This window comes from Rhododendron vialii, chromosome 4a, assembly GCF_030253575.1.
Source record: "Rhododendron vialii isolate Sample 1 chromosome 4a, ASM3025357v1".
NCBI lineage: Eukaryota > Viridiplantae > Streptophyta > Magnoliopsida > Ericales > Ericaceae > Rhododendron > Rhododendron vialii.
Genome location: NC_080560.1, coordinates 43,776,873 through 43,803,416, shown reverse-complemented (window position 1 = coordinate 43,803,416; position 26,544 = coordinate 43,776,873). Strand labels below are relative to the sequence as shown.

The following is a 26,544-nucleotide window of genomic DNA, read 5'->3' as shown; positions in this document are numbered from 1 at the left end:
AATATTGTTAGGAATAAAGCTAGACTTGTTGCTCAAGGTTATAATCAAGAAGAAGGTATTGATTTTGAAGAAACTTTTGCACCGGTAGCTAGATTAGAGGCTATTCGCATATTACTTGCCTTTGCATCTTTCAAAAATTTCAAGCTTTATCAAATGGATGTGAAAAGTGCATTTTTGAATGGGTTCATAAATGAAGAAGTTTATGTCAAACAATCTCCCGGCTTTGAAGATCATGTATACCCCGATCATGTTTTTAAACTCTCAAAAGCTTTATATGGTTTGAAGCAAGCACCACGTGCATGGTATGATAGACTTAGTTCATTCTTGCTTGACAATGGCTTTACTCGTGGAAAAATTGATACTACTCTTTTCATTAAAGCCAAAGGTAAAGATATGCTCATTATTCAAATATATGTTGATGATATTGTCTTTGGTGCCACTAATGATAATATGTGCAAAGAGTTTGCTAAGTGTATGCAAGGTGAATTTGAAATGAGTATGATGGGGGAGCTTAACTTCTTCCTCGGACTTCAAATCAAGCAAACTAATGAGGGGATCCTAATCAACCAAGCCAAGTATGCGAAAGAACTTATTAAGAAGTTTGGCATGGAAGTATCAAAGCCAACGAGCACACCAATGAGCACATCAACTAAGCTAGACAAAGATGAGAATGGTAAGGCCGTCAATGAAAAGATGTATCGAGGTATGATCGGCTCATTACTTTATCTCACTGCAAGTAGACCGGATATAATGTTTAGTGTTTGCATGTGTGCTAGATTTCAATCATGTCCTAAAGAATCGCATTTAAAAGCTATTAAACGTATCTTTAAATATGTTGGCGGTTCTCATGACTTAGGATTGTTTTATCCACGTGGAGTTGCATTTGATTTAATTGGTTATTCGGATGCGGATTTTGGAGGTTTCAAAGTTGATCGTAAAAGTACAAGTGGGACTTGCCAATTTCTAGGGCACTCTCTAGTGTCTTGGCATAGCAAGAAACAAAATTCCGTAGCTCTATCTACCGCCAAGGCGGAATATGTAGCGGCCGGAAGTTGTTGTGCCCAAATATTGTGGATCAAACAACAAATGGAGGATTTCAATTTGCAATATGATCATATTCCTATTAAATGTGATAATACTAGTGCAATTAGCTTAACCAAGAATCCAATTCAACATTCTCGAACAAAACATATTGAGATTAGACATCATTTTATAAGAGATCATGTTCAAAAAGGGGATATTGAACTTAACTTTATTAGTACCGACAAGCAATTGGCGGACATTTTCACAAAACCCCTTGGTGAAGAACAATTTTGTTTCATTCGACGAGAACTCGGCATGTCTAATCATTTATGAAAAAGTTGTGTTCTTGATGTCAAAAGTTTTTTTTTGGATTCAATGTTGAGTTGATTGAATTCGTAAATATCATACTTGATGGAGAGTACAAATGATCTTGATAAAGAAATCACCCTCCAAACATTTTATCATATGTTTCATTTTCCTGTGTTTGGTATGAAGAAAATCAGTTTTATGGTCTTTAATGTTACTCCTCTTAAACGATTTCTGGACTTAACCTGCATTTGTCAGTCGGATGTCCAAGCGGATGTCCAAACCGGACAACCGTGAGGTTGAGACTTATTCAAGCTTTTGCGTTGCTAACTCTGATTTATTAAGTCTGTTACACTTAGTTTGTATGAACTTCATGGCTTAGTGCTTAAATTGTCTCTTATATACTTCGCCGATATGAATTTCTTGTCTCTAAGCTTGCAGGGATAATCATTCTCGGTAATACCCCTCGCATTCTTTAAAAAGCTCTCTTTTAGGGGGAGCATGTATTAAGGGGACACAACAATAAACACCCGAACACAATTTTCTTCCCCTATTCTTGTTCTTTTCGGCGCCACCCCTATCCTATCTCTATTCGGCGCCACCCCTATCCTATCCTATTCGGCGCCGCATCCCCTATCCTATCTCTATTCGGTGCCGCATCCCCTATTATCTCTCTTTCGGCGCAGCAATTCAATCAATTCGGCGCACCATTTCAAACAATTCGGCGCACCATTTCAAACAATTCGGCGCCGCATCTCTATCCCTTATCCTCAAACACTTCTCTCATACTCTATAAATTCAACAACACTCTCTCTATCTCTTCATCTATCTATCTTTCCTTCTCTCTCGGCCTAAATCTCTCATCAAGCAATGGCAAACATACCGCAAGGGTTACCGTTTGAGTTTTACGAAAGAGATGCCGAACGAGCAGAGTTCAGGTTGTTTATCCAAACCATTTGGATGCAACTCTTTATCTTCATTCTGCTGTGTGCGTTACTTACCATGAGAATACCACCATGGTTCGGATGGAATGTAAATGTGGATACTCTGTGGTATTGGATTGGCATTATAGCTGCCGTTGTAGCAGCCATTATTCGAGAATACGAAAATCAAGGACGCCAAGCTCTCAATGAACGAAGATAGAGTGCTACAGGGCAAGAGCGGCATGGTGCTGGAACCATGGCCCTATTGTTTTTCTCTTTTTAGTTTTTTTTTATGATGTCACAGGGGGAGAAAAAGCCAAGTTTTAATTGATCTATCTTGCCATTTTGGGCAAATTTAAAAATTTGCTTTTTATGATCTGATGATTATTGCTATTACTCGTTGATCATAGATAACTGCTTTGGTGCATGTATTAAGGGGGAGATTGGCATAACTCCTACTTGAATAAAAACTATCATTTTGTGTCATCATCAAAAAGGGGGAGATTGTTGAAAAATGTATGCATTATAATTTGTGAAAATTTATATGCATCTCTATTAATTATTTTGATGATTAATTCAATGATATTTTTATTCGGCAAATACAAAATTATCGAAAAGTCGATTCCCGAATTAAATATTTTCGTGACCTTGAAATATAGCATAAAGTCTCTTGGATTCATGATTTATATTTACAAAGACTTTATTGAGCTCAATACATGCTTTAACGGTTTATTTAGATGAAATTGTGAGCCACAGGTTGACGAACCGGCTGACAAGCCGGCTGTCTGAACAGAAAGCTGTGACAACCGGACGACCACCCGGATGACCACTCTATTAAACGGCTAGTTTCCAACGGCTAGTTTCAAACGGCTAGTTTCCAACGGCTAGTTTCCAACGGCTAGTTTCAAACGGCTAGTTTCAAACGGCTAGTTTCCAACGGCTAGTTTCAAACGGCTAGTTCCAACGGCTAGTTTCCAACGGCTAGGAAGCATATGGATGGCTATATAAGGCATCAAGAACTCATTAATGAGTACATACACAAGCTACAACATTCCATATTATTGCAAGAGCAAATTCTCAAAAGATCAAAACCAAAAATTCTCATTGTTCTTCCACTTTCATATTATTCTTGAGAGAAAATTTGTACAAGTCGTGAGCGATAATTTTCATACCTTCTTCACATACTTGTATTTCCTAAGTGAGTGTTTGAGTCAAACACTTGAAAACTTAGAAGACCAAATTCGGGTTGGAATTTGGGTGTTATTGTTTTTGAGAAGTTTTCGGAGAAAATTCTTGCGGTTGTGCTAGCTCCTCGGGAAAGCTAGAGGCATTCGGTTCTTGTAAGCACCCGCAAGACTTACAAGTTGTAATCTTTTAAAGATTAGTCTAACCTTCAAGTAATTGCTTGAGGAGAAGTGGAGTAGGGCCGGACCGTGGACAAATCCGGACCGAACCACTATAAACGGGTTCTATCTCTCTATCTCTCTATTTTGATTGCATACTTATTGTTTGCATATATTGTTAGAGATAAATTTTTATTGGTAATTATTACTAGCAATCTTATTCACCCCCTCTAGGTTGCATAATTTGGGTAACAGTATCCATAGCATAGCATTATTGATAACGTTAAGACTTGGCTTTACTTCAATTAATTATGGTTTGTCTCGATTTTATATTACTCCGAATTTTTCTTGGGAGGATGAATGTAATAAGTAACCAGGGCATCCGCCTTAGCTTTTAATTAATATTTTTGTGTGGTTTTAGTAAGTTTTACGAAGTCTAAACTTTACTTCAGTAAGTAAAATAATGCTACTAATACTCCCTGCACGAGTAGTGTTTTAGTTTTACAAAGAGCTAGATAGACTAGAAAAAGGGTAAATATTTTCCCCAAAATTTATATATCCGAATAATAAAATAGAGATTCGGTCAACCCGAATAAACTAACACCAACCCGGCCGAACCCATGCGACTGGGCCGGCAGCATTCCTTCCCCAAACCAACAAATGACCGGCGAAGAAAATTAAATTAAATTAACCACCATTCCACGAACACAAACAAACTCGCTTCCTTCCTTCCTTCCTTCCTACATACTCACTACTACTGTTCCGCGTCGGTGTTCATTCCCTCCGCGAATAAATTCCACTTTCAGGGTTCCAACAACCATCGAACCAACGATCGAATCAGTTTTCCCATGGCCCTTCTTTGCCTCTGATCAACCTTCTCACGGATCACTCTTCGATCCATTATCATGTTCGAAGCACACGTAAGGGCTTTTATTTCATTCCAATTCCAATCACTGACATATTATACACACACACACACACACACACTTTTCGAAATTTCTTAGGGCAGTTACGTATGACTTTTTTTTTTGGGTTTCTGATCACATTACATGCTATACTTGATCTTTTTGGTTAATGATATCTGATATGCTTAGAAGAAAATCAATTTCAGGATTTTTTTTTAAAAATAACCGGATGTTCTGGCCGGCTTACGCGCCTCGACTAATTCTGGAACAGTGAAGGTAACGACCGGGCATAACCCTTAGTTGCCCCAAGGTTTGAGATGGTTGGCCCCAATGGGATTTGATTCGAACGTGCGATCTCATGGTCAAACACTTATTTGCTTTCTCATGCCCACTTTGCCAAACCCTTGGGGTTTATTTAAGGAGTTCGTTTTTTGTTTTTTCGAGACCATGCATTACTCGTGCTTTTGCAAGTTCACTCTGGTAGTTATTTATGTAGTGGTTGATATATGCCCGTATATTTCTGTCTCGTTCATCTGTTGGTTTTGTCTACTGTTGGTGACTGCTTTCTAACTTTATGGAATTAAGTAAAATCAGATAGAACAACCCTAAGACGAGCTAGTTTATATGCGGTAGAATGTTTGGTTACTTGGTTATAGCAGGTAAATCAAACGAGTGTGGTTGAATGTTTAGGGGATGATTGGTGAGACGAGGAGCGATAGAATTAGAAATGAAATATTTGGAAAATTGGGAGGGATTACACTGCACCAATTTGATGATGAATTTGAGAGAAAATAGAATAAGGTAGTTTGAACACAAACGCTAATGTCCAGTTACCAGTAGAACAAATAGTAAAGAGTGATAGGATTATTATTGATGGAACTGCTGTGGGGAGGGGTACAATTGAATTGCAACGGGATACGGCAATGGGAAAGGATAAGAATTGATTAATATAGCTCTTGACAGAGCAAAATAGAGAAAAAGGATTCATGAAGCGGATCATAGTTGATAGGAACACAAGGCCATAACAGGAGAAGATTGTGATTGATTTCAATCGAAAAATGGCATAGATGCATAGTTCTTACGGGTTACGACATTGAAACTGGACTGCCGGTTGAGATTTTTCACATTTGTCGGCCAAAGTAAAATCAAAGAGAAGAACTGAGATGCTGCTTTTCTCCTTGTACATAATCTTGGAGGGTGGTGATTCGCATTGGAAGTATTGTTTGATTGTGATGAATTGCAAATGACATGAAAAGTGGGGTATAAGGTGAAAAAATGTGAAGTCTCTTGTTGGTAGCAACTTGAAGAGTGACAAGTAACCAGGAGGTGTGTTGCAGTTTTGCTTATTTTGTACTTTTTGGTACAAGGAGTAGGAGCTGATACAATCTGCAGGATTTCTCTTTGATTAGATTGCTTTTAGTCTAAAGTAAGAAAATTATCGGCAGAAATAGAGCGTTGCCGCCTTCTCTCCATAAACATGGTAAACTATGCACTTATTTACATTTTAAGGCTTTTGTGTGAATTGCTGGTTTTCTTCTCTCTCTTTTTCTTTGTTGTCCGATAGCATGCGGTGCTTGTTTTGTAGGAATAGCTTATAGAATATGAATATCAAGCAAAACAGTTTTTTAGATTCACATGATTGCAGGTACTGCATTTGCTTCGAAGATATTTAGGTGAATATGTCCATGGACTCTCAGCAGAGGCTTTGAGAATAAGTGTTTGGAAAGGTTTGTTTCTTTGATGATTATTACTAGCTTATGAAGTTCTAACGTTGCGATGAGAACGTACATAGCTGCGTCATGAAAAAGTATTCTCCATAGATTTCCCAAAATCTCAATTGATTTTTTTTTTCTAGGAGCAAATCAATCTATGATATACCTTATTTCCTTTCTATCATACAGGTTTCAGAATATTGTAAGTTTAGTAATCACTAAACTACAAGATGCGGTTGTGGATGCGTAAATGATTTTATTGAATACTGTTTTCATCTTATGATGTAGTTTATGCTGAGATAATACTTAGTGGCCCTACAAAAGTGTTATTTTCATTCCCTTTTTATCAGACAATGCACTTTGACATAGTCCGGTAACGATTAAGCCGTAGCACTTATACTGCTTTATTTTATATTTAGAAACCGTTGCATTTTTTTGATGATTCGAGAACTTCTCCCTTTCTTTTAGGCGATGTAGTTCTCAAAGACTTGAAATTGAAGGCGGAGGCACTAAACTCACTTAAACTTCCTGTGACGGTCAAGGCTGGATTTGTTGGTACCATAACATTAAAGGTACTTCTGTACTATTTTGTTTTCATCCATTTCATTTTTTACCATTGCTGAATAAGTGTTTTTGTTTGTTATGTGTGTATGGAGATTAAGTTAGGAGGTTTGTTGTCCATTAGACTTATAATGTGCGTTAGTGTGCATTCTCATTTCTTTCACGGGGTTGGTTACTCATGGTTAAGTGCACGATAAATGATTTTGACTCTAAGCAAGCTTCTCGTGGAAGCATATCAGTGCTAACCCGGGCCACTTATCTGCAATTTCCGTGGAGTTGTCCACGTGTTTCGTGGTAGATTTATTTAGAAGTCATTGTAGTCCTGTTCATTGTCTTTACTGCTAAGTTATCATGCTCAACTGGAGTAATTATTTGGTCAATGTTTCCACCTTTTCCTCCAGAACTACAAAACTGCAATTTTTGTAAAAATTCAATTGACTGGGAAGTTTGAACTGTTTTGTGGAACTTTTCCCTGTTTGGAAAGAGTCAACCGATTCTACTCAAGTGCTTTTTATCTGTGGGTCATAACTTTGTCTGAATGTACAACTTACAAGAATGAGAATGATTTGTATATCCTGGTTTCTCAACTGCTGTCAATCATTGTGTTTAAACGCTATTTGCTTGACTTACTGTTAGTAATTGTAAACAATAGGTTCCATGGAAAAGTCTGGGCAAAGAACCTGTTATTGTGCTTATTGATCGTGTCTTTGTTCTTGCTCACCCTGCTGCTGATGGAAGGTCCCTTAAGGTAGGGAGTAAATATTTTCAGTTTCTTGGGAAAAGTTGATTTCTATTGGTGATTGCCAAGCGATGTTTGACTTTTTTTTGTTCTGGGATTCTGAAAGCAGCTTCTTATCGTAATTTGTATTTATTTGTTGTCAAAGGAGGAGGACCGGCAAAAACTTTTTGAAGCCAAACTTCAACAGATTGAGGTGCAATTTATTACACTTGTTTCTAATGCTTATTGCATGACCAAGTACTTGAATTGGTGCTTTTGCTCATTGTGAAGTGGTATAATGTTGTGAGAAGAGGATTCTTATGTTGGTGCATAAGAACCCCTTGTAGATTACCAAATAAGCTAAAGTGTTGAAACATGTAAGAATTTGATGATTAAAGGGATTTCTTCATAGTTATTTAATGGAAATTGATTGGAGAACATTTCTACATATGAACATTGGTTGTTTATCTGTGGCTCTGAATGTTAAGAAATATACTGAATGTTGAAAAACTTAGTTTTGTTACCTATTGCTTATCTAATGTTAAATCTCATTAACTGTCAGTCTGCTGGATATGGAAACTATAGTAGAGTAAGAAAGAGACACCAATCAAGTTAAAACGCTATAATGATTGCTGGAGTGGAGAAATTGAGGAACCAGACATTTGGGTCTTCATTTTACACCGCAAGACAGAGAACTAAGTGCAATATATCATAGGAGTATGTGGAGGTGATTATACAGAAGTATGTTCTAGAATTAGTGAGCTGATAAACTGTGATGCACTTTTGCAGCTGGGGCATCTGTGCGCGCACGCGCGCATACAAATCGATGTAAAAAGTGATATTCAAAATTTAGATAGATGTGATGTAGCATAAGTTATTGTAACTCTTAAGGTTTTATTAATGGATTTTTATATGAAGAGATGAACTCACATGTTTAGCCTTGCGTTTGTACCTTGAAAATTTTGTTTTGAAAGACTTCTTAGTTCTCACTTGTCTATTGCTTGCAGGAAGCAGAAGCGGCCACACTTGAAGCAATATCGAGATCAAAGCTGGGAAGTGTATGGCTCTGAAATTATGGATTTCATTGTCATTTCATTTAGTGCTAATTTTTTGTTGGGTCAAACATATCTTTTTTGTAATCAATCATCCCTATTTCATGTCAGCTGTGTTTGTAATTTTTACTATGCTACTTTGTAAGTTTGCTCAGAGCTTTCTCTTTTCTTTTTGCCTTGGCATTATGGAATTGTGTTATCTTTTATTTTCTGGGGATTCCTTGGAATTATGGAGTTTTGTTTGTGACTTTATTTTTGTATCCATTGTTAAATTACATAGAATGTGGTTTTTGTTTTAGTCAATTTGTCTTGCATTGTTAGCCCATTGTCGTTGATCTTGGAACCGTCACAGCAGTTATTTTGTTTTTGGTGAGTGGTTATTACTATACACGGGGCTTTAGCCTTGTAAGGTCGTATTGTTGCTTGTTTAGGGTTGTTATTTGTCTCTCCTTTGAGGTGCCCTCTACAAATAAGCATTGTTTTGCAACTTTTTTATTCCACTTTCTTTGTTTATTACCCTCTATCCTATGTATTTTTGTCTACAGAATCTGTTATTTCTTCAGGATATTCTATTTCTGTGAGAAAATGTGCTACATTGAGTTTTGTTCAGTAGTCTTGGGGAACTAGTCTTTAATTTCACCTCTAATTTTTTTTTTTTGGCAGGCACCTGCTGGGAGTTCTTGGCTGGGATCGTTAATTGCTACAATTATTGGAAACCTTAAGATCTCAATTAGCAATGTTCATGTCAGATATGAGGATTCTGTCAGGTTGGTTGATGTATACTCAAGTGGAGCTCTTGGTAAAATAAGACATGGTTTCTTCATTATTTGTATGATTGTTTCTAATATGCTTCTCTATTTGTTTACGCTTTCTGTTCTCTAAGTGCGAGAGAACTTTTTTGGTCATACTTCATCATGCCTGCTAGTTTAGTTTCCCTAATTTTGAGTATAACTTTTTGTTGTTTAGCAATCCAGGACATCCATTTTCTTGTGGTGTTACTCTGGCAAAGCTTGCAGCTGTTACAATGGATGAGCAGGGCAATGAAACTTTTGATACCAGTGGTGCTTTGGATAGATTGCGAAAGGTTAGCTCCATCTTTGGAGTAGGATTGCAAAAAAAAGACAAGCACTAGATATAGGTTGTAGTTTTTTTGCATCTAAAGTATGTGATGGAGGTTCAGCAAGGCATGTCAGTGCACACAATAGTATGGAAGTTGTTTAATGGAACATTTGACTTTGAACTTAATGTTCTCACTAAGTTTCTTATTGGAAATGCATAATTTTTTAATTGCATAACAAAACACATGGACCCCGTTCGGTTAAGGGTTTTGGATTTTGGATTTTGGATTCTAATCATTAACCTATTTCCCTCCAATCATTACTCTCATTTTTCTCTCTCTCTCTCTCTCCAATCATTACCCCTATTTTCAATCATTACTCTATTTCTTTCTACACTCATTATCTATAAATCCAAATCCAAAATCCCAAAACGAACGGGGTCATATGAATTTTTTCTTGATCTTTTTATTTTCGTTATTGTTATTTCTTCTTGGGGTGGAGGTTTTCAAAGTAGTATCTTACTATCTGCAGTTAATTACTGTAGCATGACATTCCAGCAACTTTGGACTCAAATTGTTCAGGTTTTTTTCTGTAGTCATTGCAACTTGAGCGGCTTGCTATGTACCATGACTCTGACTGCCATCCATGGAAGTTGGATAAGAAGTGGGAAGATCTTACTCCCGAGGAATGGATTGTGGTATGTTAAGAGTTCGCTAATATTGGATAATTGCATGCATTTGCCAATGAAAACATGACATAGATCGGTAGTTTACATTTTTAGTGGTTTATTTTACCTCAATGGTTTTTTCAGATTTTTGAGGATGGCATTAGTGAGCCGGCAAGTGATAATCAACTGGTGCCTACACGGGCTCAAAACCGCAACTATTTAGTTTCACCAATCAACGGAGTACTTAAATATCACCGGTTGGGAAATCAGGAAAGAAATGATCCTGAAATTCCATTTGAGAAGGCGTCTCTTGTCCTCACTGATGTTTCTTTGACCATCACAGAGGTGCTAAATCTTGTAGTTATTAGATAAATGTGTTTGTTTTGAGCTTTCCACCTATATCATGCCTACTTAGCTTGGGACTGGAATGGTTTGCCCCCCCCCCTCCCCTCTTTCTACAGAGAAGAAAGCAAATTGTTGGAATTTAGCTGGCCCTTTATTTTGTCTTGCCTTCATTTCTAATCAAAAGGAGTGCTAAATGTGAGTTATCTCTTGAGTGCTTTTCACAGGCTCAATATCATGATTGGATAAGACTTTTGGAGGTTATTTCAAGATACAAGATATATGTCGAGGTTTCCCATTTAAGACCAGTGGTTTCAGTTTTGGAGGCTCCACATCTGTGGTGGCGATATGCTTCTCAAGCCACGCTGCAGCAGAAAAAAGTGTGGTAATATGAATCAGTTCATTTGGTGTGGTAATATATATCAGTTTTTATTTGAGTGGATGATTGATAACTGTATTTGGTATAATTGGAGCTGGTTTAAGGAAATATTAGACATTATTTAAGAGCAAAAAAGGTTAGGGTGAGCCTTTTTCTAAAGTCCAACATGCAAGACTTACTTTGCTCGAGAAATCTTGATTGTTCTACTTCTTTTTAAGTTTTATCTGACTGCCGATTCACATGCTCGCCTTTCAGCTATAGGTTTTCGTGGGATCGAATGCAGCATATGTGCCAGCTTCGTCGACATTACGTCCAATTGTATGCAGGTTCATTGCAACAATTATCTAACATAAACAACTCAGAAATTAGAGATATTGAGAAGGATCTTGATCCCAAAGTGATTTTGTTATGGAGGTAAGGGTTTCTCTGTTTTCCATAAAAAATTTGTTGTTATTGTGGCTTATTGTGACCTTTATTGTTTCTGCTGTACTATCGTGGACTGCTCCATCTAACAAAGCTGATTTTGTTATCGTTCTTGTTTTTAACCTCTTCCGTATGCAACTTTCTACTTTTTCTTTGTTAGTTTTCCTTCTTACTCGTGTTTTCAAACGCTCTCTTAATGTGGACTAGCCCATGACTAAGAATGGAGCAGGAAAAGCATGCTATATATGCGGAAAGTACCCATTGTTTTGATAGGTAACAGATGCCTGTTAATATGTGTATGATATACGAATACGTCAACAATCCCCGGAATTTTAGCCAGATGGGGATAAGACTTTGGAACAGGTTTTACATAGGTCATCTTCAGGGCATTGTGTTTTATTTGTGCTTTTCCATTCTCTGCCTTCATGTATACTTCCATCGTGCTTCAACCCAACCCCATAGCTTCAAACCGAGAGGGCTTCACAAAAATTTTACGGACCTAATAAGACCCTCGTCGAAGCCCTTTCTTCCCCTTCTTCCCCCGCATACCTCAAATAATCATATGTTTTCCATATGAAATAATGGAAATATTATTGGTCGTTGGCTATATGATTTATATTCAAATCATCTACTTTAGTTTGCAGATTTTTGACATTTGGTTTATCTTTCAGGTTTCTTGCACATGCCAAAGTTGAATCTGTAAAATCCAAGGAAGCTGCTGAACAGAGGATGCTTAGAAAGAGAAGCTGGTTTTCTTTCCAATGGTCTGTAGGAATGATATGGTCTCAATTATTTTTTTCGTATTGAACGGGTTTTATTTGTTATTTCTTCTTCTTTCTTTGTGCTTAAATCAATAAATCTTTCTCATCTCTGCTTAGAAGGATGTTATTCTGCTTGTCATCCATTTTCTTTTGGCTCCTTATTGTAGTTTCCTTTGTTTTCAGGCGTACTCCTGGAGATCCTTCTGCCGGAGATGCTTCTGAGGAATCAGAGTCTGTCCAGGAAAGATTGACCAAAGAAGAATGGCAGGCAATCAATAACCTATTAAGCTACCAGCCAGACGAGGACTTGACTTCACAGTTTGGAAAGGACTCACAGAATATGGTGCACTTTTTAGTGGATATATCTATTGGTCAGGCTGCTGCTAGAATAATAGACATCAGTCAGACAGAGATTGTTTGTGGTAGATTTGAGCAACTTCATGTGTCCACCAAGTTCAAAAATCGGAGCACCCATTGTGGTGTGACACTGAGGTTTTATGGATTGTCTTCTCCTGAAGGTTCTCTTGCACAGGTTTGTTTTTACTTAATTTTGTGACCGCTATCTTTCATTGCCAACTTTTTTTTATCAACTTTTAAGGTATGCATGTTAAGAAGGTAAGCATCTTAAGTTGTAAAGGCACTTAGAATATCAGTGGCTTGCTTTTATTTTCTGTCCCTTGTAACCACCAATGCGGAACATTATGAAACATAGGAAAAGGAGATATCAAAAGCTATAATTCACAAGGCAGTACTCACGATTGCTAGAAGTAAAGAAATAAGGGAATCACTTTACAAAAAGGAGAAACTGACACCCAAAAGTAGGTCAACAAACAAAATTTTTGCCAGGCTCATTACGTCTTCAATTTTAAAGAACTCTGAAATTCCTTGCCAAGAAGATTACCCAAAGCACCACAAAATGCACAAATTCAAAGAATCTGGGCTTTGCTTCTGCTAATCGCACCAATATCAACCGCAAAGCCAGCAGAGGATAATGCACAAGCAAATCATTACTACTCTCGTCATACCTCCTGCACATAACAAACAACTGTGGAATTAAAAACAGCACTTAGGCTCCTGCTCTGGAACATGTAACTGGTATTGAGGCTTTTTTTTTTTTGGTGAGCCATGGTCCATAGAAATTGACTTAAGTGGCATGACTGCACTCCAAATCCACGTACAAGGGTCAAAAGATTGTGTATTTAGATCATCAACAAACCAAAACAACCCGAGCCTTAAGCCCCAATCAGTTGAGGTAAGCTACATGAATCAATTTCTCCATTAAGTTTTGTTGAGGATATCATGTTCCCTGATATCCAAGAAACTTGGTCTTTTCGAACTATTGCCTCTAAAGTCAAATTTGCTCTACCCCTCCACTTAGTGCTAACCTATACTATAACCATATCACTCCTCCTAACTACCGCATCATGTGATTTACGATAGATATGTCCGAATCACCTTAATCTATTCTCTATCATCTTATCTTCTATCGGTTCTACTTGTACCATCCCACGAAGATTTTTCGTTTCTGATTTTATCTCGCAAAGTCGTATCACACATCCATCTCAACATGCTCATTTATGCTACAATCATGTCACTCGCATGTTGTTTCTTAGTAGCCCAACACTCTATGGCAAATAACACGGCTGGTTTTATAGAGTTACGGTAGAATTTCACCTTCGACTTTGTGGATATCCTACGGTCACCCAACACTCCCGAAGCATTCCGCTACTGGACTATCCAAATTGCACTCTATGCTCACAAATTTTGATCATCAAGAACTTCTATAAAATTCCAAGAGAATTTACCCATTCAAAACTCAACTACTTTTACAATTTTTAGTTCTATGGAATGTTAATGTGGATACTTCATAGTTATTCTGTTGGAGGCTAGTAATTTACTTCTCTAGATGTGTCCTGTTGAATTCTTTATGAAACATTTTTGACTTTTACGTAGGCTTATATAAAATTTGTTGACCTATGTGTTTTACAGAGTGTCTCTAGTAAGCAGAAGGTCAATGCATTATCTGCTAATTTTGTACACTCACCGACCGGGGAAAATGTTGACTGGAGGCTGTCTGCGACAATTTCACCATGCCATGTCACGGTAATTTGTTGATATTCGAATCACGTTCGGTATTTGGTAAATATGTTCTTATCAGTATACTCTTAAATTGTTGTCCTGTCCATTCTGTTACTCTCTTTTTTTTATATTTGGATTTTTTTGTTTGTGTGGGTTCTCTGCATGTGGGGTTTTCCCTGTTGTAGCTCTGACTGTGCCTTCTGGGATAAAATATCTCAGAACAAATCACATAAATCCATACAGTAGTAAGACTCGTCTGGTACTAAGTTGTAATAATGTCATACTGCTACAATGTAGGGAAATTATGAGCTGAATTGAGCTGAAGTGGATATCTTATTGGATATTTGTTCTTCTTGAGGATGTAATACTGTGATAGCTGATGATATATTTGTCTTTTTTAGCTAATTGTTGCTTGTGGTTGAAGATTTTATGTGGTTGGACTGTTTTGGTTTGCTCCTTGGTAATTGAATCACTTTCTCCAGATTTTGTTCAATAAAAAGGAGTTGCATTTTTTGTCAATTCTTTTTTGCTTAATTGGGTTAAGAGCATGGATAATGCCACATGATCCCAATGCAAGACAAACTGATCCAATTCTTTAAAACAGGAAATTGTGATAACCTGGATGAGGCAACAAGAATGTCTGTACATATGTTTCATTGTTTACTTATATAGGCTGAGTTCAAATCTTAACAAGTGATGTTAAACATCACTACACAGTAAACATAATTGGTAAAATAATTTGCTCCCTAGAGAGATGATAACTTCATAGTTGGTAGAAAATGAAAAAGAGAAACCTAGAAGATTGGTGTTTGAATCTTCTTCCTACCTCCTATTTAGGCTTTCAAGTCGGATCATCTACACTGGAACTGCTGTGCAGGCTAATGTGGTTGAGCATTTTCAAGAGTGATTGTCGGATGGAAAGACCATATTTATGTGGTAGAAAACTCATCCTCCTATGAAGCACCTTATTTAGCCTCCATACATCGTGTTTGTCCATCTTCACCATCCCAACATTGGGTAGTCTAGATGAGGATTGTAGATACTACCTTGAGTATTATCTGCAGGCACATATTGAAGCAACCAAGAGAGAGAAATGCTTTTGGTTCAAGTCATGGTTACTAAAACACCAACCATATGTTTGCAGCTAAATTCAGCAACCGACTTGATTAGATAGATGATATTTATTTCTGTAGTAAAATAGGCTAAGGGTACTTACTTCACTCTCATTTACTTTAAGAAAGCTCCTTCTATTGGACATCTAGCTTGATTATCGAAACATGAATGACTCAAATCAGAAGGATAAGTGTATGGATGCCTCTTCAAATACCAAGACCCTCAACTCTTCTCAGGAACAATTAATACTTTGCTCCATCTGATTAATTATTTCGTGTTAGAGTTTAGACGATCTAAGGCTCTAAGCAATTGAATCATAATAAGTCCTTGCTCGGGAAGTGGTTTGGAGATATGGTACAGACGTGGGAAATTGGAGGATGGTATTCGAATGCGAGTATAGTTCTAAGATAGGAGGGTGGACACCGTAGGAGATTAGTGGCTCTCGTGTCACAAAACATATCCTGCCTTGGAAGGATTTAATCTCGTGACTGCCCAATAGCTAATATGATGGAGGCCTGCTTCTACAAATGAGTGTGTTCTCTTTACTAAGTTTTATAGAAGTTGCAGTGAGAAAGTGACTTATCATTGATGGTTGTGGATTATAGGGCCATAAAATAAAAATACAACAATTTCATATCCTGGCTGTCACATTTTTGGTCTTTTTTGTATGTGAACAAACGACCTTAATTTGTTTTCTCTCTACTTGTCTTCAATTTGTGCTACCCCTACCATTTCAAGAATGTTTTGGCTTCAAGTGCTTTGGATCGCAATATCTCCAAACCTTAATTTTATGTTTCTAATAGAGTGAGAGGAATATCTCGGGGTTGCTTAATATTTCATATTTAGTTCTTAGACTCCCTACTTATGGACATAAATCTCAATGTCTCTGGGGGTACTGCTTTTCCAAAAGGTAAAAGTTCCGACTAAATAAGCATACAGATGAAGCATGCTTTTGTTTTGTCTTTTCTTCTTTTCTTTTGGTTGTTGATCACTTCTTTCTACTGTGGAAAATGCTAATGACAGCCCAATGAGATGTCAATAAGGCAAGAACAGGACCCAAAAAAGCACAGTTTTCTATTTGTTTGAAAATTGGTTATAGTGCATCAGAGATTGTGTATGCAACCCAGTGGTCTGTCAATAGCATAACCAATCTATTATTACTTTTGTGTTTTCTTCTTGTTTGCCAATTGTCCCACTGCCCACCACTGAATAAATGATAATGAAAGTCTACGGATATTGTGAAAACTGTTCTCTAATGCAACAGTACCGCAGGTTTTGATGGAAAGTTACAATCGCCTTACGGAATTTTTAAAGAAGAGTAAAGCAATTAGCCCTACTGTAGCATTTGAAACTGCAACTGCTTTGCAGGTAATTATTTGGTTGCTGTAGGTTTTGCTTCTTCATTTTTATTTTTGATTTGGGATTTTGCTTCTTCTAGGCACTAATATTTTGGTATTTGATATTAGGTACTGTATAAGATAGAGATGGTTGATAATGTGGTTGTTTTGTGTTACTTTTTTATACTAACTGTTCTTTATTTCGTGTCGAGTGCAGAATAAGATTGGGAAAGTTACTCGTAGAGCTCAAGAGCAATTCCACATGGTATTAGAAGAGCAAAGCAGGTCCGGTTTTTACAATTTTTTTCCATCTTGCATTTACTTTATTGATTGAATGGATATTCATCACAGAATTTTTCATTACTGGGACCTTGTATGAATTAAAATTTCTCTTATGCTATAGCATGACCACTATAAGTATTCACGAGGAGAAAGTGGTGGGTATATGTTAATGTAACTAGACATATTGCCTTCCGAGGTGAGAAATTTCTGACCAACTAATGCTGTTTTCCAGCAATTGTTGTGGCGGAGGGCAACATGTCTAAGCTACAGTCCTCATCCCAAATTGTTGTCTACATGCCATCCTTGGAGGCCTTTAGCATATCTCTTGATTCGAATTATGCTGGATGTATCAGAGGGCAATAGTTTTCTCTGTTAAAGTGGTTGGTTTGATTACTCTTTATTCTCGAACGGTGCTTGTAAAATTGTAAATGGAAGCAATTCATAAGTTTGATCTTGAGATGGATGAGTGGGACAAATAACTAGGGACTGAATCTAATCCCAGAAAATGGGATTGGGCAGGCCATTCACATGTGATAGAATCCACATTAGTAATTATTGAGTTTCAGGGATTTTTATAGGATTATACTGCATATGAGCTTCTAGATGCCCCTGACCAAGGTAATGCTTCTGAGTTGATCACTACATGTCCTTAATTTCGGGAACATGAGGAAACTGAGAATTATGTTGCAGACTTGGAAATAGCTTGTCGTTTTATGTTGATACAAGTTTGGATGGGATTGAAAGGGTTGGAAATAGCCTGTTGTTAGGGTTCTCAAAGTGACTTTGAGAGTCATCGAACCCTCCACTACCCGCACGCGACACTTGCATGCTTTGCACCATTGCTGTCAGGCTTTGCACCATTGCTGTCAGGGTAGCAACTTGTTTCAACTCTTTCATCTCATGGTTTTGGTTGCCAAACTCATATTCTTCACCATCATTCACCACAAATCCTCTATCTCGTCTTTTACCTCTAGCCCGATAAGCCATTACAATCCCACAATCAACTCCAAAACAAGCAAATCAACCCCAAATATCGAACACCCAGTCAACTCAAGACTCCACACCACCACAAATCGCAAGCAATCAACACAAACGATCCCCCAATGATATCAACCCACAATAAATTGCAGCAAATTGTAGAAACGAGACAAACCCAGTTGAAATCAAACCTACAAACACAGATTCAAGTGCCAAAAGAGTAGAATGGAGGCCCTTACCGCTGTTTTGAGTACCAAAAGAGGGCTAATCTACTGTTTTGAGTCCAACCGAAGGCTGCTAGAGCCTTAATTGAGTGATTCAAACACCAAAGGGGCACTTTGCAGGTATGACTGTTCCGAGCTCCGAAATGGCTGAATCGAGTTCAAAAAGGCTGATTGAGTGCGAAATGCTGTGAAATAGGGTTTCGATCGCTCGAACGGTGAAAATCAGCTTCAAAGGTGGTTGATTTGTGAGTTTTGGGGTCAAAATGAAGGTTTAGGGTCTGGGGTTGGGTAGATTTGTAGATTTCGAGTGGATTAGGGGCTCTGGCGAGTTTTTCCGGCGTCGTTTTAGGGTTCTGGCGAGGTTGCCAGCAATATTTAAGTTTCTGGCGAGATGAGCGGTTGGGATTGAGCCGAAAAGCTCTGATACCAAATGATGCAAACCAACATAACCATAGATCAACTTAGAGATAGAGCTCCCAAAAGGGATACAAAAGATACTAACTCTTGATAGTATATTCTTCAAAATGATAAAACTACCAAATAAGTGACTCACTCACCTATTTATAGACTCACTAACACTAGGGACACAAAATGACATAAAGACAATAGTACCCTTACTACATACTAAACCATGAGACTAAGGACAGTTACTAAAATGCTAATGACGAGATAAAAGTGACTACATCATGATCATGCAGCATCGTTGTTTGAGGGCACGCTTTTGTTCTGACAGAAGTGATTGTTAAGGAATGTTGGGACTTGGGGGTAGGATGATTTTGAATCTTTTTTGTTCCATTCTCAATTTCTTTTGGTCATTTAGCTGCTAAAGTAGTGCTATTAACCGGAGCAGTAGTTGCTTTTTTAAATTTGCCAACCTTCGTAATATGCCAACTTCCTAGGGTATCCAAATATTAGGAGATGATGAGTATTGGTTATTTTGTGGACATCTGTAGTGAATTGGAATTAATCTATGTGTTATGTGTCTAATATTGTAGTTGAATTAGGAGAGTTGATCATTTACTAACGCTTAGCTATGTTGTTATTTGTTTTCTACATCAGATTTGCCCTTGACATTGATCTTGATGCTCCCAAAGTTAGAGTACCTATAAGAGGTGGTGTTTCTTCCAAATGTGAGAGCCATTTTCTTCTTGATTTTGGTCATTTCACATTGCGTACTAAGGTATGTGGTTTGTTTACTTTTTTACTTTGTATTCATGTTGCATCACCGTTATGTTTGATAGCTTGTTATGTTGCAGGAAGGTCAGCTTGGTGATCAGGGGCGTTGTCTATACTCTCGTTTCTACATCTCTGGAAGAGATTTAGCTGCCTTTTTTACTGATTGTGACAGCCAGAGTTGCACTCTGTCGTCTCAAACTCTTAACAGTATACCTCCTATGTCTCCAATTTCGGAGGACGCTGATGATCTCTGCTCTCTGATTGATAGGTGTAGGATGGCAGTTATTGTCGACCAGGTAGTTTTTCAGCACTTGTGTGCCTATGTTTATGGTATCAAATAAATGTAGCTCTGTTGCACATTTCAGGTTTTTGAACAGTTTGCACAAGTTATAGTTTTTTCTCCTAATCTTTTTCTGTTCATGTGGCTATTGAAGATCAAAGTTGCTCATCCAAGTTACCCATCAACTCGTATTTCTGTTCAAGTGCCCAGCCTTGGCATGCACTTTTCACCAGCCAGATATTGCAGGCTTATGAAATTGTTAAACATACTTTATAGTACAACGCAAGGAGGAAGTCAGCCTGGATTGGAAAATTCCCAAGCTGAATTTGTCTCTTGGAACCCCCCAGATCTTGCAACTGAAGCTCGAATCCTTGTCTGGAGGGTATAAATCTCAAATATAATAATGTGTTTTCCATATCAGATTTCAGGTTTTTCATTGGATCTGATCTCTTTTTATATGTTCTCTGTATTCAGGGAATTGGTTATTCTGTTGCTGCATGGCAGCCCTGTTTTCTTGTGCTGTCTGGTTTATATCTCTATGTGTTGGACTCGGAAACTTCTCAGAATTATCAGCGATGCTCTAGGTCTGCTTCTTTTCTTTCACTGTTCACCTTGTTTTGTTCTACAGTTTGTTTGGTAAGAGATGCTGCTCAACTGTTGGTCAAACAAACCCTTTTTTCTTGATTCTTCTCTGAGTTATCTATTTTGTGACTTTCACATGGTTGAAGGTTCTCTGCTTGACTTACATATTAGATTTTGCAATGCTGCAGCATGGCTGGAAAGCAAGTATATGAAGTCCCCCCGACAAATGTTGGGGGTTCAGTGTCTTGTATTGCTGTAAGCACCAGGGGTATGGACACACAGAAGGTAAACCTTGCTGATTTCGATGAGATTTTTGTGCATGCTTCCTTCGCATTAGTAACATTTATCTTTTGGTATAGAATATGATGTGTTTTTTCCCCTTATGATGCTTTCATAAGCGGTCCTTCTACGTTATTTGCTCATTTGATTAAGTTAGCATGGATTCGTGTCCTATCTTTGTCTGTTATCAAACTAGACTGAAATCCGCACCTTTTTTAGTTCTCTTTGTGTGATTTCCCTTAGTTTTCATGCTCACTGTCTCACTGGAAAGTTGGAACAACAATAGGTACAATTCGAAAGCAGATTTTACAAAACTGAACCTTCCCCCATTATGACCCTCTTTCACCTATTGAACTAACCAAACCAAGCCGAGCCTTACGTCCCAATCACTTGGGGTCGACTACATGAATCCGTTTTCTCCATTGAGCTCTGTCAAGGGCCACTTGTTCACACAAACCCATTATACTCATATCTTTGCGCACAACAACATCTAATGTCAATTTAGGTCTACCCCTCCCCGTAGCATTGCTTCCTAGAGCTATCCTATCCGCTCTCTTAACTACTGCATCTTCTGGTCTACATCACCTATTGAACTCTTTTCTTTCGTTTTTTTTTCCCCGATTCGAAGATCTCAGAAGTTGTCTGACCTAGGATTGCCCAAGATAACTTAAGGGCAGAACTTAAAAGAAAAAGATATCTCAAGCAAATATTCAATAGAACAACCCAGAAGCTGTGCTAGTCTTCATTAACCAGTTCACAGTTTTTGAAGATCATATTTGTCCGAAGATGGGGAAAAATGGTTTTCACCGCATCCTGAACCTTTGACAAGAACATCGAACAAATTTCTCTCCTTAGCCTTAAAAACATCCTATGTAAACCAGCAACTACGGAAGTCAACCAAAGAGATACAATGGGTCTTCCGTATCTAAGACACCTCTTTGCTTTAAGACACTCTAATACCTTGCCATTGCCATCGTTCACAAATTGGAAGAACAAAGAAAACCCCTGATCTTTTCTGCATTTCTTCTGTTCCTTTTTTCAACCATAATAAAATCCAAGAATTGCCCATCCAAATGGGCATAGATTTTCTCCAAGAGCCTTAAAATTAAGCACTTCCTTATTTTGGGGTTTTTATTCCTCCACAACCTCATTCGCTATCAAAGCTACATCCAGAATCTGTTGTGATACTGTTTCTTTTTTAATTTTTTTGTAGCTTGTTGGAACAGATGAATAGGCGTTCAATTTGGTGTCATTCTTACAACCTCTTTTCAGGGTTTAAGTTTTGTAGGTAGCAATTGTATTTTTCAAAAGCTGTTATTGTTGTCTTAAGTGCTCTAATGATGTGCTTTTTTTCTTTCTTTGTGGGGGTGCTGGTGATTGTTTCTTTTACTCTTGCAACCTATTTTCTTTTCCTCTACTTATTTTTTTTCCTTCTTTTTCCAAGGCTTTGGAATCATTTAGTACTCTGGTGATAGAGTTTCGGGATGCTGAGGAGAAGGGAACTTGGTTGAGAGGACTTATGCAAGCCACATATCGAGCTTCCGTATAATACAAATCCAGTTTTTTTTTAATTATGTTAAAGTTTCTTGATATTTGTTTTTTTGCATATGAATCTTATTCATCATTATGTCCAGCTTGATTGTATTCCATGTGCTGGTTATAGGCTCCTTCTTCAGTTGATATACTCGGAGATTTAGGTGATGCCGTTGGTGAAATTGCCAAACCTCTTGCCACTAATTTGAAGTCGGCTGACCTTGTTCTTAATGGTGCATTGGTCGAAACAAAATTGTCACTATATGGAAAGGTAAGTAAGAAATGAAGTTTTGTTTGGAATTCATTTTTGTTCCAAAATTACTTCCTAGACCTTTGCAATAATTAGATATTTCTTTTCTTCCATATGTTAGCTGCTGGATTATGTGGGCAACGCAGGTCAAACATATCATTCTTCGTATTGTTATTAATTTGCAGGTTGGACATGAGGTGCATGAAGCACATGAGGAGACTCCAATTCTTGAGGTTCTTGCTGGAGGGGGAAAAGTAAGTCTTACTTGTCTGCTATCTATTACCTTGAGGTCAAATATTACCTGGAGTCTGATTGAAGCCACTGTAGTTCATAGTTGTTTAGTGTTTGGAAACTTAAAAACCATATTGAGCCAATTGTAAAAACTTCTGCACCGCTTTAGTGTTTCATAGTGTTCTAGTTTCGGCGTATCACTAGTTTAGAGCTCAGAAGCCAGTCCACATTCAGTTCTTATTTTTTGTGCCATGGAGCAAATGCATATAATAGTCAGATGGTAAGTGCCACCCAAGAAGTCACAATTGGGGAAATTTTCTTGTTGTCTTGGTAAGTAGTTTTCCTTCGTAGAATGGTGATTTTTCCCTCTCATTTATATGATTTTCAGACTCTTATCCTTTTGAGAGTTGATTGACCTTTTATGTCAACCGTTTTTAGTTTCCTTGTGTAACAGATGTTCATAAGCTGAAGATTCTTGCAGCCATTACTCTTTTTTCCTTTTTTTTTTAATGATTGTTGATGTTCAACTTGACGTATGTTGTTTTGCAGGTGCATGTGGTTCGTTTGGAAGGTGATTTGACCATCAAGATGAAGCTGCATTCATTGAAAATTAAAGATGAGCTTCAAGGATCTTCATCTTTGGGTCCAAAATATTTAGCATGCTCCATGCTGAAGAATGATCATTTATTTGCTTCCCCTCCTCCCCTGAAGGAGCTCCCCTCTGTAATTTCAGAGGACGATGATATTTATACGGATGCTTTGCCAGATTTCATGACTTTTCCTGAATATAGTGAATGTCCTCAGTTTGATTCTGTTGGAGTCTTAATTCGTGAGAAGGAGATGGGTAAAGCAAAAAGCGTGCCTGGTGATGTTTTTTATGAAGCAGAGGGCAGTGACAACTCTGATTTTGTATCTGTCACATTCTCAACAAGGAATCCAAGTTCACCTGATTATGATGGCATAGATACACAGGTATTTGACTCGAGCATTATGTCAATTTTTATGAGGAGATGAGGAATGTATCCATTACTTTAGTTTCTAATTTACTCTACGGAAAACCTTCCAGATGAGCATTCGTATGTCGAAATTGGATTTCTTTTGCAACAGACCCACTCTTGTTGCTTTAATTGGCTTCGGATTAGATCTAAGCTCCGCGAATATGGGTGAAAGTGATAAATGCACGACAGCACCTGCAGAAGATCAATCTTCCCGTTACAAAGAGAAGATAGAAGAAAATGGGCGTGCTTTTGTTAAAGGCGTGCTGGGATATGGTAAAGGTCGTATAGTATTCTATTTGAACATGGATGTTGACAGTGTGTCCGTCTTCCTTAATAAGGAGGATGGGTCTCAGCTTGCAATGTTTGTGCAAGAGAGTTTTGTGTTGGATCTCAAGGTGAGAATAGTGCTATTTTTAGCTTTGGTCCCTATATTTCTCTTTGATTCAGTTAATCAGTATCATACTACGAACTGGCTATTGTCCTATTAATTCTGACTTCAAATCAAACCAAACCAAACCGAGCCTTTGAGTCCCAATCAGTTGGCCGCAAAATGATAGCAAAATAAGATATGGTACTTTGTTGTCTATGTTTGTCTTTTGGTATGTTAGAAGTTTGTTATGGTGCGCTGTACGTGCAGCTGTATGCTATAGGTTTGGTGTGTATTAGGTGGTGGGTGACTCGGTTGAGGTGTTGCGGAGGATTTATTCTGGAGCCAAGGCTTAGAGTTGTTAGATAGCATAATACCCCTAGTCAGGCCCTCTTCTTAGCAGCTTAAGCTTTTGGGACAATTGGTAACTTAACATGATATTAGAGCTCAGGTTATGAGAGGTCTTGTGTTCAAGTCTATCTGTTTGCATTTGTTCCCCGTTTGCGTTATGTTTCTCCCTTTGCATTCCATGAGTATGGATATTTGCAATTCCGAGTGCAAAACTAGGTGGCAAGCAAGGCAGGGCATTAGATAGCATGATATCCAATGTCGCGCCCCCCTTTTTTTTTATCATCTTAAGCTTTTGGGACAGTTGGTAACTTAACAAGAGGTAGCAGGCAGCAACTCCTTGAGTGCATTAATATGAAGTTTTGTTTGTGGATCCCGACCTTTGTTAATTGCTTTTGGTATTGCAACATGGACACCACTTAAAACTGAAATATCTTCTTAGAAACGCCATTTACTTGCTGCTATTAGTTCGCCCGATGTCACAAAATCTGGTAGGAAATGGTTCGTAAAATGATATCTAGCTCTCCACAACCCTCACATTCGTAATCAAGTACATTCATAATCAAGTTCAGTCTGACAGACTTGAAGCCAAGATCTCCCGACCCAAAGCTATAAGATCATGTTAGATCACCAGTTTTGCCAAAAGCTTAAGTTACCGGGAAATGGGTCGAACAATGGCTTTCATATTTCAAACAGCAACATTTTTTGAACATGACTGAATATCCATGCAAAAGTATCATGGAAAAGATCCAGGTATACTTTCCGATGCATGGTGTATTAAGTTTGTTGAAGACAAAAAACTTGCATTATGCGTCCCGTGTTTTTTGATATACCGCTGTACGCTGCCGCTTCCATTTTCTTCTTTACCTACTTGCCATGGTACTATTTATAATTGCACGTTGTAGTAATGAACTATCGAGTGATATAAGTTGAATTGCTACAATGCACTTGATCTTGCTGTATTTTTTTTTCAAGCTAATCGAACTTTCTCCCCCAGTTTTGAGAGTGAAAATCTGTGTTCTATGGTTCTGTCAGTGTGCATGCTTGGTTTATGAGTTCTAGTCTATCTTTGTGATTTTGATTTCGAGGTCTGACACAGTTTAATCAATTCTTTCAGGTTCATCCCAGTTCTGTATCCATTGATGGCACATTAGGTAATTTCAGGCTGTGTGATATGTCGCTTGGAATGGATCACTCTTGGGGATGGTTTTGCGATATAAGGAATCAGGGAGCAGAGTCTCTTATCAAGGTGTCTTTTGATTTGTTGATTAGAAGCCGATGCCTAAGATGCTTCATGTCTTTGTTATTTTGTTTGTTTTTAATCATTGTTCTTGATTGTAATAAGGTTCCCCTCTCTCTCTGTCTCTCTCTCTCTCTCTCTCTCCAGTTTACTTTCAATTCTTATAGCACTGAAGATGATGATTATGAAGGATATGATTACAGCTTGCGGGGCAAACTCTCTGCAGTTCGTATTGTGTTCCTCTACAGGTTTGTACAGGAGGTAAGTCTGACTGGTGCTGTTAAAAATTAAGGCAGATCTTCATGTTTATGCTTTTGAATCTGTTAGTGCTCTAGCTGTATTGGTAATTTTTAATAGCAATTTTTATGCATCATCGCAAACAAATAACAAGCAAAATATCCAAGCAGTGAAAACTCATAGCACAATAAATGCTTCATCAGTTCTGCTTGTGACAGAGGTTTGATGAGGAGGCCTGTATTGGAAGAGCATATCCGATGATGGGTATTGGAGTTCCTGCAGATAATGATTTTGGGGACGGAGAGAGATGTGTTTGATGTGGGGGGGGGGGGCGGCGGGTGGGGGAAGTAAGCTAGAGAACGAAGTACAAATACTGATGGTTGGGGTCAGAAATGACTGTTGCTCTTGGTCAGAAATTTTGTTAAGATTTTTTCCATTCACACGCAAGGTGTATCAATAGTTACTTGTTCTGCCTAAAGGAAGAAAAAGATTTTTATGGACAAATGGTAAATGAATCAGGTCAAGAAAAGTTACTGCCCACATTTGCTTGTAACTTGTATTTTGACCGGAACATTGTATAATCAAGGGGAGAAAGTGTGAAGTGAAGTCCTATTGCTTGGGTACCAAGTTATATGCAATATATAAGCGTGAGGGCACCCTCTCTTGAAGAGCTAGCTTTGGGGTTGAGTTCTGCCCAAGACCGTGTAACAGAAAACACTGCTGAATCCTAGTACCAAGACATTGTTCATGGCACTCCCATTCTTTATAGAGAAGATATATGTATACAGATGTATATTTGTGTGTGTAATTTTCTTTCTTTCTATTTGTTTCCAAATC

The 26,544-nt window shown here is 37.9% G+C and overlaps 1 protein-coding gene across 1 annotated transcript in view; it reads left to right on the top strand.

The window, feature by feature from the left end:
• The first annotated feature begins 4,307 nt into the window (after window positions 1-4,307).
• Window positions 4,308-26,544, top strand: part of LOC131323557 (uncharacterized) — a 49,721-nt gene continuing 27,484 nt past the window's right edge. The window contains exons 1-29 of the mRNA XM_058355411.1: window positions 4,308-4,515; window positions 6,146-6,227; window positions 6,681-6,784; window positions 7,426-7,521; window positions 7,658-7,705; window positions 8,499-8,549; window positions 9,207-9,310; window positions 9,510-9,627; window positions 10,197-10,298; window positions 10,413-10,613; window positions 10,838-10,995; window positions 11,245-11,403; window positions 12,084-12,176; window positions 12,357-12,705; window positions 14,163-14,276; window positions 16,638-16,733; window positions 16,920-16,987; window positions 19,246-19,366; window positions 19,443-19,658; window positions 19,797-20,024; window positions 20,117-20,226; window positions 20,413-20,509; window positions 21,948-22,046; window positions 22,167-22,307; window positions 22,472-22,540; window positions 23,067-23,489; window positions 23,584-23,910; window positions 25,348-25,479; window positions 25,618-25,731. Coding sequence (XP_058211394.1) covers window positions 4,501-4,515; window positions 6,146-6,227; window positions 6,681-6,784; window positions 7,426-7,521; window positions 7,658-7,705; window positions 8,499-8,549; window positions 9,207-9,310; window positions 9,510-9,627; window positions 10,197-10,298; window positions 10,413-10,613; window positions 10,838-10,995; window positions 11,245-11,403; window positions 12,084-12,176; window positions 12,357-12,705; window positions 14,163-14,276; window positions 16,638-16,733; window positions 16,920-16,987; window positions 19,246-19,366; window positions 19,443-19,658; window positions 19,797-20,024; window positions 20,117-20,226; window positions 20,413-20,509; window positions 21,948-22,046; window positions 22,167-22,307; window positions 22,472-22,540; window positions 23,067-23,489; window positions 23,584-23,910; window positions 25,348-25,479; window positions 25,618-25,731 — 4,035 coding nt within the window. The 5' untranslated portion in view covers window positions 4,308-4,500. The remainder of the gene's footprint in view (window positions 4,516-6,145; window positions 6,228-6,680; window positions 6,785-7,425; window positions 7,522-7,657; window positions 7,706-8,498; window positions 8,550-9,206; window positions 9,311-9,509; window positions 9,628-10,196; window positions 10,299-10,412; window positions 10,614-10,837; window positions 10,996-11,244; window positions 11,404-12,083; window positions 12,177-12,356; window positions 12,706-14,162; window positions 14,277-16,637; window positions 16,734-16,919; window positions 16,988-19,245; window positions 19,367-19,442; window positions 19,659-19,796; window positions 20,025-20,116; window positions 20,227-20,412; window positions 20,510-21,947; window positions 22,047-22,166; window positions 22,308-22,471; window positions 22,541-23,066; window positions 23,490-23,583; window positions 23,911-25,347; window positions 25,480-25,617; window positions 25,732-26,544) is intronic.